The following is a 14,425-nucleotide window of genomic DNA, read 5'->3' on the forward strand; positions in this document are numbered from 1 at the left end:
TGCGCCCTGCAGAGACACTAGAGCTGCACTTCCTTACAGCTTCAGGGACCCTGTAGAAACCCAGGGCCCAGAGAGGTTTGGGACTGGACGGCAAGCATGTGAAGTGGAGAAACCCAGTCCCCAGTGGGCGGGGCGAGGCTTTCCCAGGGTCACCAGCAGAGGGCAGCGCAGCAGCCCCAGGGGCTAGCCCTCTGCTCCAGGCAGTGTGAGTCCACCCCCACACAGGTGCCCAGAATCAGGGACGCTGCCTCAGGCTACACCTAAGACTAGAGAGGAGGATTCTCACCTTTTGCCTTGAATTCGCAAGTCAGTTTCCCTTTCCCCTTGCCCCGCACTGTCCCCTCCGCCCACACCTAGGCAGGCTCAGGTGGCCGGCCCTTCCTGGGAACACCAGGACCCAGGCTAGTAACTTGCTGGCCTGCTGGAGAGTCAGGAATGAAGCCTGGGGGATGTTAACCCATGTCCCCGTGGGCAAGGGAGACCTGACACCCAGAGCAGCCCCTGGACTGTGTGGGGGACCCCTTCAGTCCAGTGCCCTGTGTCACAAGTGGGGCTTCTAAGACCACAGGGGGGAAGGGGTCATTGTGGGTCTGTCTCCCCACTCCTCTTGGCCCCCAGCTGGGACTCGTGGGTGCCTTCTCCAGAAGTCACCCTGCAAGTTGTCCTTGAGACCCTACTTGGAGACAGGCTGAGCCCAAGGACCGGGGAGGGAGCTGGAAGACCAGTGTGGAGAGGCTGGGTTCACAGGACCTTTGCCACAAGCTCCCCCTTCCCTGCCCAGCCCACGTGCAGTCTCCAAAGACACCTTAGGAGCCCACCCTCCACCCCAACTGCCTGTCCTGACTGCCAGGGCCAAGGTCAAGGTCAGCAGGGGGAACCCTGGACACAGCCCCCTCCCCCCAGCTCACCAGTGCCTGCGGGTGACCACCCCTCGGACCTCTGGCTGCCCATCTTCATTCTCTCTGCTGTTTGAGGGTCAGGCTTTCCCTCCGTTACTTGTGTTTTATGCCCTTGTTTCTATTAAGAGTATTTTGGGTGCACGGACCCAAGGACCCGGGAACGAGAGGGCGTCCGATGGCACTTAACCTTTTCCGTCCGGTCCCCATGCAGAGCGGCCCGCAGGCCTGCGGAGTGATCTGGTCCTACATTTGAGAGTATATTTGGTGTGCAGGTACACACAGGCACCTGGGTGCGTGCCCTTCCGGCCACAGGCCGCCCGCTGAGGTGTCACGCGACCGGGCCACGCCCATTCTTCATATATGCACATAGCAAAGATGCGAGAAATTCTTATTTTTCCTTTTTAAAAATCAATAAATCATTTGTGATGCTTTTACGAGGATTAAATGAATATGATCGGTGTTTGCCTTACGATCAACCTGTTTTTCGACATTTACCTAAGACCAGGTGCGTGCACGTACCCCTAGGATTGTGGCTCCAGAGGCCCCGTGGCCGGGGGCCCATGGGAGGAGCAAGCAGGAGCAGGTCCCGACCCTGCCGGGGGCGGGTGGAGTAGGATTACAATGACATTAAACCTTCTTGGTCACCGGATCAGAACATGCCGGCAAAGCAATGATGTCCGGAGGACAGAGGCAGGGGTGGGGTCGGGGGTCAGCCTTCCCAGCGCTCACACACCAGCTCACACACCGCCCACTCCCTCCTCTGTGGCAGCCGCAGGGGCCCCGGGCCGAGGCCTGGAAGGTGCAGCCCCACATCCGGCTCCCAGAACCCTGTCCAGCAGAAAGTGTCCCCGACACCACGTCAGACCGGGCCACTGTGGCCGTGAGGGATGGAGACAAACCCGAGAGCACGTCCAATCACCTCCAAATGTGGACAGACCCAGCCACGAACACGGTCGCCCTCGTCCTCAGGTGGCAGCTGGAGTCACAGGTCCCCTCTTTCCAGATGAGCTGTGATGCCCAGCGGTCGCCTGCTCCTCCCACAGCAGCCAGTCCCGAACACCAGGCTTCCCAGCACCATGTCACCAAGCCCCCGGGCTGCATTCTCTCTGCATTAGCACTAACCCGACCGGTCCGGCCGCAGCTGGGCCCCTGGGGCGCAGGCTGGGGGTGCGGGCAGCACCCTCTGTCCCTCGCTGGGCAGGGTGTCGGGCGGGGGGCGGGTCCTTGCACATCGGCAGTCCCCTGACCCACTCAGTGACCAGCCCGAGGAAAAACCCACGCCCGAGCTCGGTCCCAATGAAAGAGGGGAGACGTCCCGCCCTGCCCGTGGGGTCTCTGGCAGCTGCACCCCAGATTTTACTAGACATGGAAACGCACCTTGGGGCTCAGGCTGCTGGAGTGTTGGCCCAGCAAGACCGGCTCCCACAGCTGGGTGGCGAAGGCCGGGCACGGCCACCTAGTCTCTCCTGGGCCTCAGCACTCGACCCGGACTCACCGACGTGCCCCCTGCCTGCCAGGTGCCGTGGGTCGCGGTAGGTGGTGAGCTCAGCCTCGCCAGCCCCAGCCCGGGCATGTTCACCACGTGTGCCCGGAGCCCCCCGGCGTTTCCTTTATGGTGTAATTAGATGGCTCATCACCGACAGGGCCGGGCTCAGCAGACGGCACCTGAGCTCACGTTCCAGGGCCCCCGGGAGCCGCGCTGGGAAGCCAGGGTCACTGACGTGCTCGGCAGCTGATGTGAGTATGGCCCAGACACTCAGCTGTGCGGAGCGCCCTCACACGTGATGAGGACCGCGCAGGCGTGCGGAGCGCCCTCACACGTGATGAGGACCGCGCGGGCGTGCGGAGCGCCCTCACACGTGATGAGGACCGCGCAGGCGTGCGGAGCGCCCTCACACGTGATGAGGACCGCGCAGGCGTGCGGAGCGCCCTCACACGGGACACGGGCCGCGCAGGCGTGCGGAGCGCCCTCACACTTGATGAGGACTGCGCAGGCGTGCGGAGCGCCCTCACACTTGATGAGGACCGCGCAGGCGTGCGGAGCGCCCTCACGCGTGATGAGGACCGCGCGGGCGTGCGGAGCGCCCTCACGCGTGATGAGGACCGCGCGGGCGTGCGGAGCGCCCTCACGCGTGATGAGGACCGCGCAGGCGTATGGAGCGCCCTCACACGGGACACGGGCCGCGCAGGCGTGCGGAGCGCCCTCACACTTGATGAGGACCGCGCAGGCGTGCGGAGCGCCCTCACGCGTGATGAGGACCGCGCGGGCGTGCGGAGCGCCCTCACGCGTGATGAGGACCGCGCGGGCGTGGGGAGCACTCTCTCGCGAGGATGCGGACTGCGCGGGCGTGCGGAGCGCCCTCACACGGGACACGGGCCGCGCAGGCGTGCGGAGCGCCCTCACGCGTGATGAGGACTGCGCGGGCGTGCGGAGCGCCCTCACACGGGACATGGGCCGCGCAGGCGTGCGGAGCGCCCTCACGCGTGATGAGGACCGCGCGGGCGTGCGGAGCGCCCTCACGCGTGATGAGGACCGCGCGGGCGTGGGGAGCACTCTCTCGCGAGGATGCGGACTGCGCAGACGCGGAGGGGCGAAGCCGACCAGCCAGGCAGCGGTGAGGGTGATGGCGGACATAACGAGGATGGATCCCATGGAGCATCCCCCACGGGCCACGTCCAGCGTGGGCGCTCGTCACACACTTCCATAACCGCTGCTGGCAGCGACCCCACGGAACCGGTGCCGCCGTCCCCTCCCATAGTCGCGGGCAGGGGCCCGGAGAGAGCCAGGTCCGGATTCAGGTGAACCTGTCCGCATGCCCCCCACACACCGGCCCCCACGGGCCCTCTGCAGCCGGGAGCCGTGTCCGCGGGGCGGGTGGACGCCTCGGAGCCAGAGGCCTGCTGAGAAGGTGAGCCGCTGGGCCGGGAGTGAGGACCAGGGCCCGGTGACCCGCCGCCCCTGCCCGTCTCTGTGCTCCGGGCTCCCTCTGAATGCGGGGTCTGTCGATCCTGGGGAGTTCCTCTTTCCTCCCGTTTTTTGTCATTGTCGCCCGTGTGGCCCTCGGGGTCAGCTAGTGGAGCAGGAATGTGACCGTCCAGCTCGTGGTGGCCTCCCCGGTGCCTCCAGCTGTCTTGGCACGGAGAGGCCACCACGATGTCCGTGAGCACGAGTAGCTGCGGTCTGTCCGCCGGGTCACTGCCGCCGACTGAGCCCAGTGCGGAAGGGGCGCGCTCATCTCTGCTCCCGGGGCCCCCGCAGCCCCGCGCCCGGAAAGGCCCGGTCTTCCCACCAGAAGCGTGAGGCCGGCCACGCTTCTCTCCTGCCGCGACGGCGTCACCTTTACGGTCTCCGGTAAGACAACTGGAACAGCTCACACGCGCCGTGTTGGGACAGCAGGAAGCGGGGCTCTCTGGGTGGCCTTCGGGGTGTTGGGTGAAGAGTCCCCAGGGTGGGGTTGGCTCTGCTGAGCACCTTCCAGGTGACAGGTGGTGCTGGACGCTTTCTGCGCCTCATCCTGTGAGTTCTCACGAGCCTGTAAGAGTTGTTGTCCCACTCGTGGGTGAGAGAAATCAGAAAACAAGCCAGGCCTGACCGGTGCTGGTGCAGTGGACGGAGCATCGAGCTGGGATGCTGAGGTCGCAGGTTTGAAGCCCTGAGATCGTGGCCAGAGTGCAGGCTCACCAGCTTGAGCGTGGGATCATCAACATGAAGCCCAAGGTCACTGATTTGAGCCCGGGGTCACTGGCTTGGCAGGAGTTCCCCAGTTAAGGCGCCTCTGAGAAGCAATCAATGAATAACTAAAGCGCTGCAACTATGAGCTGATGCTTCTCATCTCCCTTAAGGCATAAGGAAAAGAAAGAAGGGAGGGAGGGAGAGAGGGAAGGGGAAGGAAGGGAGGAGGAAGGAAGGGAAGAGGAAGGAAGGGAAGGAAGAGGAAGGGAGGGAAGAGGAAGGGAGGGAAGGAAGAGGAAGGGAGGGAAGGAAGAGGAAGGGGAGGGAAGAGGAAGAGGAAGGGAAGGAGGGAAGAGGAAGGGGAGGGAAGAGGGAGGGAAGGGGAAGGGAGGGAAGAGGAAGGGAAGGGGAAGGGAGGGAAGAGGAAGGGAGGGAAGAGGAAGAGGAAGGGAAGGAGGGAAGAGGAAGGGGAGGGAAGAGGAAGGGAAGGGAAGAGGGAGGGAAGAGGAAGGGAAGGGAGGGAAGAGGAAGAGGAAGGGGAGGGAAGAGGAAGGGAAGGAGGGAAGGGGAAGGGAGGGAGGGAAGAGGAAGGGGAGGGAAGGGGAAGGGAGGGAAGGGGAAGGGAGGGAAGAGGAAGAGGAAGGGAGGGAGGGAAGAGGAAGGGGAAGGGAGGGAGGGAAGAGGAAGGGGAGGGAAGAGGAAGGGAAGGGGAAGGGAAGGAGGGAAGGGGAAGGGGAAGGGAGGGAGGGAAGGGGAAGGGAGGGAGGGAAGAGGAAGGGGAGGGAAGAGGAAGGGGAAGGGAGGAAGGGAAGGGGAAGGGAGGGAGGGAAGAGGAAGGGGAGGGAAGACGAAGGGAAGGGGAGGGAAGGGAGGAAAAGGAAGGGAGGGAAGAGGAAGGGAAGGGGAAGGGAGGGAGGGAAGAGGAAGGGGAAGGGAGGAAGGGAAGGGGAAGGGAGGGAGGGAAGGGAGGGAAGAGGAAGGGAAGGAAGATTCTCTTTCCACAGCCTTGAAGATGGCAGTTTTCTTACCCACCACGGGCAATGGCTACTTAAAAGGTGTTTGTCATACTCAGTTCCCAAGAGGAGGGGGCAGGCCGTGCCAGGCCACTCAAGGAAGCAGTGGGCCGGTCAAGATGTGGAGGGAGGGCACACCTGCACATGGTTTTTTCTGGTGGTTTCCACAGTGTGGCAGGGCAAGCAGACTTAGGGCCGGCTAGTCTGACTCCTTTCAGGGGCAGTCCTGAGTGCCTGGCTCTTGCTCTGGGTGGGTGGGGGGGAATTAGGGCAGGGGACAGTGCTATGTGTGAACCCCGGGGAGCCCCACGGAGGAGGGGGTTGGCTTGCACAGGAAAGCTGTGCATGCAGGCGAGCCCTTCCCTGTCTCGGGGCAACCAGCCCTAGGAAGGACAGTCCCCCCAGGGCATGAGGTCCCAGGTGTCAGAGCATCAGAATGAAGAAACAAATGGGGAACACAAGCAGCTCCCCCACCCTGTCTGAGGCGCTTCCAGGATGGGACATCCTCTTGGTGTTCAGGACCAGCTGGAACTTGCCCCCAGGTCAAGAGGTGTGAGTACCTGAGGGAGTCATGAGTCACCTCCCCTACTGTGTTCCTACTCTATTTGGAGTAATTGCTCCCTTACTAAGAAAAAGCAGCCATTTTAACAGCTCCATCAAGTGGACTTGATGCCCATCATAAAACCCCGGGGTCATACACACTTGTTTTCCTGCCTCCATTAGAAAAGCTGGTGAGGCACCATGCTGCCTGTTCCCCAAGTTATAACTCATAGGACAGACAATCCCTGGTCAGCTCTGTGCTTTCATAAAGCAAAGCCCAGAGCTCGGGTGTCCTCTTGCTAAGTTTGAAAAGAAGTGAGAGGTCCGTCCCCTTCACCCAGCAGGCCACCAGGACATAGCCTATGTTCAAGGCCCAGGAAGAGTCAGTTAATAAAGCTTTATCAGAAGAAATTTAGGGGAGACCTACCTCCAGACGGCCAGTGGGGGCAGGGAGGACTCAGAGGTGTCTGTCGTGTGCTGAACACTAAGGCGCCCTGGGAGCACCTGCAAAGTGATGTCCCTGCCACCTAAGGTGGCCTGGAGAGCTCCCCTCCCCTCTGACCTCTGCGGTCACTTTACAATTACAATAAAAGGGGACCCTCTGATATCTGTGACCGGCCAACACCGTGGGATGAAGGAGGCCATACTGGGTCACCTGGCCCTAGCGGATGTGGAAAGGTGGGTCTAAGTGGCCACTGTGTCTCCTGGATGTCCCTGGGTGCCACACACCTCTCCCCACCACATCAGACTCCTGGCCTGGCCACCGCTCCTGTGAGCTGCTCCACGCGTCCTGCCCGCTTCAGGCCCAGCAGGGGAACCACCTCACCTGCACTGCTCGTGCCACAGTGCTCCTCCTCCATGTCCTGTGGCAGGGGCAGCCCAGCACAGCTGCTCAGCCGTGGTCTGTGCAAGTGCATTAAATGAGCAGGGTGGGCTCAAGGGGAGCTGTGGGGGAAAGAGCCAGCCCCCTTGGGGAATCCCTCTGTCAGCTTCATCTGCCAAAGCAGTCAGCCGTCAGAGTGGGCGTGTGCACCTGGGGAAGCCCTGCAGCGCCTGCCTGCGCACACACCCCTATACCCCCCCACCATCACCCTGCCCGTCTGCACCCCTCCCCCCATCACCCTGCCCGCCTGCACCCCTCCCCCCATCACCCTGCCCGCCTGCACCCCCACCCCCTCCCCCCCATCACCCTGCCCGCCTGCACCCCTCCCCCCCCATCACCCTGCCCGCCTGCACCCCTCCCCCCATCACCCTGCCCGCCTGCACCCCTCCCCCCCATCACCCTGCCCGCCTGCACCCCCACCCCCTATCACCCATCACCCTGCCCGCCTGCACCCCCACCCCCCCATCAGCACCCTGCCCGCCACCTGCTCTCCTGGGGCTGGCTGCCTCCCGGGTGTGCTGCCCTGTCCCCTCCTTGTAGAGCCCGACCCTCCGCCTCACAGGAGTCCCGCAGTCCTGCCATCTGTCCACGTGCGGGAGCTCCAGAGAGACATCCCACCTCCAGCACTGGGCATGGAGCCCAGCACCTACCAGGGCACAAATGTTCCCCGAATGGGATCTCCGCACCCACGGATGGAAAGCCCCTTGGAAACACCAGCTAGGACTCCCTCACGAGCAAGGTCCTCGCCGACAGGAACAAGGCACACTACTGCCCTCCCTGGCCAGTGGCTGGCTGCAAACTGCCTCACCTTGACCAGGAGGAAGTTCACTTTGCTGTCCCTACAAACCAAGTCAGTAGAGACACAAGGCCTGGCCGGAGAAGTTTTATTGAGGGTACACAGGTGTCACGCCACAGGCGCCCGTCCAGGCTACAGGTGTGAGCCAGTGGGAAAGTCCCCCCATGAAGACGTTCCAGTGAGGCTGCTACAGAAAAGGGGTGCAGTTTTTCCCTCTAATAAAACCTCCCACTTTATGAATTAAATACATTAAGAAACAGTGAAAACGTGTACAGTCATTTCAAATGGGCATGACCAATATAAAAGAGAGCTTCCCTGCTTTCTGCCAGCTTCTTTCACAGAGAATTTTAAATATGACTTTAGTTTTTTTAAAAAAAATACAATAAGGAAATAATTACATTCTTAATATGAAAACGTTTTACAGTGGACAGCCGTGGTTAAGGGATGTTGAAGGTCTATAATTTTAAAAGTCGATGTTAAAAATGTAAACATCCTTTCTCATTAGAAAATCAAATACAAAGATTATCTTATAAAAAAACACCTTTGGTCCCTAAGAATGACGACCTGGTGACCCCGTTTTGAAAACCGCTTCCATGCCCACAAGGAGAGGTGGCGGGCTCTCCTGGACGGGTGGAACTGAAGACATCTTGGGGAAGGTGGCAGGGGGTATGGGTGTGAGGCTGCTGTGCCCGGGTGACAGGCTGTCCAGCCTGGGCCGGGCTTGCGGGGCAGGAGGCTGGCTGCTCCTCCCGAGAGGCTGTGTCGTGTGCACGCGGTGCAGGGACGTCGGTTCATCTTTAGTTTACTTCACAGTGTCAGCCTGGCCTGTCATGGGGACAGTTAAGACAGCAACAACAGCAGGAGCCAAATGATTATAATAACAACTGTTCTCTTTAAAATAATGCCATGACTGGAAATTGTTTCCCACTAAAAGTTGCCTTAGGAAAAGAAGAGGAAGGCAATAGGTGAGCATGTAAATGTTGCTGTGACCCTTCTGTAACTGAGGGGCACTGGCTCCCGGAGGGGCTGTTCCTAGGACCCCCCCCCCCCGGCGGCCCCAGAAGGCGCCTGTTGCACGGCACGGTGGGTGAACAGGCGACAGCCCGGGAGCCAGGTCTGTGGGAGACCGCACCTTCCCCCAGGGCAGCGTGCCGACAGGTACACTCGGGAAGAGCAGGTGTGACCAGCCACGACTGGGTCGCGCCCACAGCCTCCGACCACCCCCGGCATCACAGCTGTCCCCTTGGACACCTGCACACCATCCCCAGGTGTCATCCTCATTAAAACGAGCCAGACGCCCCTTCCCGGGGTGGCCTTCAGGGCCTAGGACACACGTTTTGAAAGAGACTGCAAAAAAGGCAAATTGCCCATCAGGTAGTTTGGGGTTTTCAGAAACAGTCACATCTCGGGAACAGTGAGAGGGACGCGGTGCACCAGCGCTGGGGACGAGACCGGCTCTGCGGCTATGGTGTGGCCAAGGTCCCCGAGTGGCCCCGAGAGAAGAGCTGGGGTGGTCGTGAGCAGGGGCCTCGCCCGAGTCCGGCGTGCGGGATCCTCACTCCCACCCCGGCCTGGTCACCCCGCAGTGGAACCGTCTGGAAGCCATGCAGATGGCCGCCAGACCCCGCTGGACTCGACGGAGGGCCTCCACCACACCTGCACCCGCGCCCTCGTCAGTGGCATGGACAGCTCCTGTCACATCGTTTCTGGGCAAAGGGGTGTAAGGTAAAAACGTTACAGAGATGGAAGAGTGGGGGGAACCTGAGGTTGATGGCACTTGACCAGAACGACGTGGGGAGCAGAACCCCGAGCCTCCAGCGTGGCTTCAGGCCCAGCAGAAGGGAGGGGTGGTGACCGCCAAGAGGCGCCACCCACCCTCGTTTTCCCTTGGGACCCCATCCGTTTGCCCAGCGCTGTGTGGATGGGGCCGGGGAAGGAACGGTGACATCTCCGAGGAATCGGCCTCACCCACTGCCCCCACACACACTGGCTCTGTTATAATGCACCTCAGACCACCAGGGCGGGCAACCCCTGGGACGGATTTGGGGGGCAGGTCATGAAACGATCACCGTAGAATTCTGACAAGATGCCTAGCGTGTCTAAAATGTACAGGTATAAATTAAAAACTATATTTATTGAACATATACAAATAAATAACTTATTTTGAAGCAAATGCTTTAACCCTCCACGAAATCTAAGAATGCAGAGGGGAACGTCAGCAGCCTCGTCCTCATGGGACCCCTTTCCAACGGCCCCGCGGAACCCAGCCGGGGCAAGCTCCCCCCTCCTCAGAAGGCTCGTGGTTATGAAAGCGAATTAAAAACCAGGTGTTACAAACACCACAGGTGTCCGCCCGGAGTCTGAAGGCCCTGGGCCTTGGGTGCGGCCACGTCAGCGCCGCCCACCCGGCCAGGCTAAGGTCAACTCCAGCCGCCCGGGTCCCACTGTCTGGTGATGATCGGAACGGAAGGTCCCTCGGGCACCACTGGCTGCCCAGCACAGCAGCCGAAGCCTCGAGACTGCATCTGACCCAAGGCAGCAAAAACGTGCGGAAGATCAGACGTCTGTCCCTTCACAGAGAGGCAGCTGCGTGGGGTATGTGGTCCAGCCTCCGGTGCTGATGGACAGCAGGAGGGCAGACCCATCCCTCTCGGGCCCCGTGTGGACTGCCTGGGGCCAGCCCTGCTCGGTGCTGTGGCATGTGCCTCCCCCGCTGGCCTGTGTGAGGCGGCGGTCAGAGGACACTGACCGGTGAGGACAGGCCAGGTGACAACAACTCGAGGCCCCCGCCCACCCGGGCAGACGGCTTGTGGCAAGCCCCAGCTGCAGGCAGAGGGCAGTGGGACAGCTTCCTGCTCCTGCTCCTGCTCCTGCCCTGAGACCCCTCACTCACCAGAGGCCGCATCCTGCCTGAGCGGTCACGTCTACACAGCCATCACCTATGACCCCACCCTGACCCCCGGGCCCAGTGAGTGAAGAGAGGGCCTTGGGACGAGCTCAGGGACGCAGCGTCGCTGCCATCTGTCACCGCACCTGGCGAGAATGGCCTTCTAGGTGGCAGCCTCTCCATAGCCCCACGTTTGGTGGAAAGCCACTCCACGTGCAGGCCCGTTCCCAGGCATTGGCCTGCTGAGGGCCCCTGGGTGACTGCACTGTCCTGATTCCTGAGGGGTCCCTGGAGCCAAAGGACAGTCTGGTTCTGAGGCCCGCAGACTGGAAGCCAGCTCTCTCTGTCCCCCTTGTGCCTTAGTGCCTGGTCACCCCAAGAAACACCACACAGGAGGCAGACAAGTGATGAAGAGGCCCTACGTGGCCCGTGCGCCTGGAGAAGGGGAGGGCGCCCGAGTCCTCGGACGCATTTATGGCTTCCACCTGCAACCTGGAGGGGGCTGGACGCTCGGGACGGTCTGCTCATGCTCCGCGTGCTGTGGTTCTGACCGCACGATGTCCAGCCCCTCCCTCTTCACAGGTCGGACCCCTCAGTCAGCGCCCTGTGAGAGTAAGGTGCACCATGGGCCCCAGGCCGCTGCCGCTGGCCAGCGCCCGAGGGCAGGAGGCGGTGGGTGCTGAGCAGGGGCCGCACAGGGGTGAGGTATCGGAAACCCCCGCTGCCCTTCAAAAGCAGTACAAATCATTAATAAAAATAGGATACAGAACCTCTGAGAACCCCGAGAGCTAAGTGCAACACACAATAGAAAACTACAAAGTCTAGAGACAATGGCAGCTTTTCACGTCCTGGGGACAAAAGCGTCTGTCCAGAAAAAAGATTAAAAGGTAAAAACGCATCACAGCATAATTCTCAGGCCTTTACCTTTAGGGGTGAGGACGAGGGACAGGCATGCAGGAGGGGGACACAGAGACCCAAGTTCAAAGCTCTTGGTGACGGCCATCCCACCGGTCCCTGCTCCCCCACGCCGGGCCTGACCAGGGCTCGCGGCACCCCCGGTCAGCAGCCGGCTGGCTGGTGGACACTGTACCTTCTGCACCTGCCAGAGGCCTGTCCTGTGTTACCTTTCTTCCCTTCGTGTCTTAACAAATCGAGTGGGAAACCGGGTGTTCCGGGTAAATGTCTTTAAGGGGTACCATGATACAGTAGGAGTACAGGTGAGGGTCTGGGTCACAGCGCGTCCCGCTGCGGGTGCGGCCGCGTCCTGCTCCACGATGTCCGCCTCTTCTACGTCCCATTCTTCAGCTCCCATTCCTGCCAAGGGAAGCGAGTGTGAGAGCCAACACACAGCAGGCGCCATGGCGCAGTGCCCGCGGCCTATGGAGTAGGTGTGCAGCCACCGTGGAAGACGAGTCACTGCGTGACCGGATATGAGACCAAGATGAGTCCTGCCGAGGGCATGCGCGTGCCCCTGAGGCCGAAGGACACAACGGACCGGGTGGGGCCCCCACCACGCACCTGGTCACCGAGTGGGGCTGCCCCAGCCTCAACGACCCTCCTGGAGGCTGCACTTGTGTAACTGTGACTCTAACTCTCTGACAGTCAAGACTGAGATAACAAACACTTCTGCTGCATCCTCATCTGCATCCCCATCTGCATCCTCATCTGCATCCCCATCTGCATCCTCATCTGCATCCCCATCTGCATCCCCATCTGCATCCTCATCTGCATCCTCATCTGCATCTCCATCTGCATCCTTATCTGCATCCTCATCTGCATCCCCATCTGCATCCCCATCTGCATCCTCATATGCATCTCCATCTGCATCCTTATCTGCATCCCCATCTGCAGAGGACGAGGGCTCAGTTCTCAATCTCAGGCACAGACTGAGAGACCAGTGGATGCTGACAGTCACAGAATGACAGATGGACATTCGTTTTTGTTTTTTTTTTGTATCTCTCCGAAGCCAGAAACGGGGAGGCAGTCAGACAGACTCCCGCATGCACCCGACCGGGATCCACCCGGCATGCCCACCAGGGGGTGATGCTCTGCCCATCTGGGGCGTCGCTCTGTTGCAACCAGAGCTATTCTAGCGCCTGAGGCAGAGGCCACAGAGCCATCCTCAGTGCCTGGGCAAACCTTGCTCCAGTGGAGCCTTGGCTACGGGAGGGGAAGAGAGAGATAGAGAGGAAGGCGAGGGGTGTAAGGTTGGTGGATAATGGAGGATGGTCATGTGGGTAACTCAGACCCGCCCACTTTGGCTAGGACCACCCACAATCAAGCCCACCAAAGGGAGCTTCCCAGGAACCATTTGGAAGGAAGCGATCGTCTGCCAGCCAGTGAAATTTCACCATGTCATAGTAGCTCCACTTCCCTAGAGGGACCCTTTAAATATCTCCCACGCAGTTTAATCTTTGCAACTTCCCTGACCTCTATCTCTCCTCCATCTTTCTTTCCTCGGGGCCAGGGAACCTTGCCGGGCAGGATGTGCGCTCTGTACTCAATAAAGCCGTCTGCTATTCCACACTTTGTGGCTCTAGCCTCTTCCTTCCTTCTTGGCAGGGAAAAATACCTTACAAGGGGGAGGAGTGGAGAAGCAGATGGGCGCTTCTCCTGTGTGCCCTGGCCAGGAATCGAACCCGGGACTCCTGCATGCCAGGCCAACGCTCCACCACTGAGCCAACCGGCCAGGGCCAGATGGACATTCTTATCTCTCCCTCTCAGCACTACAGCCTGCGGAGGACCACAGCCTTGGGTGAGGGTCACCAGCGCTCCTGCCGTGAACACGCCAAGTGTGGAGAGTGGTTAGCACCTGATTGTTATTTAAGACCAGACCCACTGTGCAGAAAACAATGTATTTCTAACCAATTTGGAATGTGTTCAGAGCTTCCCGAGAACAGAAGGAAGACAGCAATTAGAGGCCCAGGCTGGTGGGGGGGGGGAGGCAGTGGCATCCGGATGAATTAACGTCGTCTTACCAAGTGTGGTGTTTCATAAGGCACACCTTCCATTACCACCACCAAGAAGTGATTGACTATAAATAGATTTTAAGCTTAGCATCACATGTGGTAGAGGCTGACTCCGTCAGAAGACACCACAGTGTGGACCCCAGAGGCCCTCCTGCATCTTGGGACACTGGGCTGGTCAGCTGCGGGCGGGGAGGCTGGGGGGGACAGTGTGGCTGCACAGAGTCCTGGTTCCCTGGTCCCCAGCCAGGAGAAGCCCGGGGCCCCGCCCGTCCCCACAGACCAGAGCTGCCGGCTTTCCCGACGCCACACGGGAAAGGCCTTGAGGGAGGCTCTGGAGCCCCACACCCGTGACACGGGCTCTGGACTCATGCGTGTGACACGGGCTCTGGACTCATGCGTGTGACACGGGGACTCTGGAGGAGGGTCTGGCTGCAGGGCGCCGTGGGCACCACGCACAGAGGCACTCGGTGGGAGGCAGTGGCACTGACTGGAGAGGGACAGACCGCCCCTCGCCCTCCCGTGAGATCCTGAGGTAGAGTCTGTGCCGAGGCCGGGGAGGGGCGCCCCCAGGAGCAGGAGGGACTGACCTTGGCCTTCCGGAGCACGTGCCCCCGGCAGGGGGAGCTGCCCGCCGGCTGGCTCTTCCTCAGGACGGCCGCGCTGTTCACGGGCACCGGGCCCTCCGCGTCGCTCGTCTCGCAGCTGGACAGGGGCGAGCTCTCCAGCGTCCGGTGCCTGAGCCCTGGCGACTGTGGACAGAGGGGC

The 14,425-nt window shown here is 60.9% G+C and overlaps 1 protein-coding gene across 4 annotated transcripts in view; it reads right to left on the bottom strand.

Annotated features, from left to right (window-relative positions):
- Nucleotides 1–8,421: 8,421 nt before the first annotated feature.
- The window catches only part of AFAP1 (actin filament associated protein 1), a 118,672-nt gene continuing 112,668 nt past the window's right edge, over nt 8,422–14,425 (bottom strand). For all 4 annotated transcript variants that reach the window (XM_066279101.1, XM_066279103.1, XM_066279100.1 and 1 more), the window contains 2 exons: nt 14,248–14,409; nt 8,422–12,005 (listed from right to left, as the gene is read on the bottom strand). In XM_066279101.1, the coding sequence (XP_066135198.1) occupies nt 11,979–12,005; nt 14,248–14,409 (189 nt within the window). In that variant the 3' untranslated portion in view covers nt 8,422–11,978. The remainder of the gene's footprint in view (nt 12,006–14,247; nt 14,410–14,425) is intronic.

Source organism: Saccopteryx bilineata, chromosome 5, assembly GCF_036850765.1.
Source record: "Saccopteryx bilineata isolate mSacBil1 chromosome 5, mSacBil1_pri_phased_curated, whole genome shotgun sequence".
Taxonomy (NCBI): Eukaryota; Metazoa; Chordata; class Mammalia; order Chiroptera; family Emballonuridae; genus Saccopteryx; species Saccopteryx bilineata.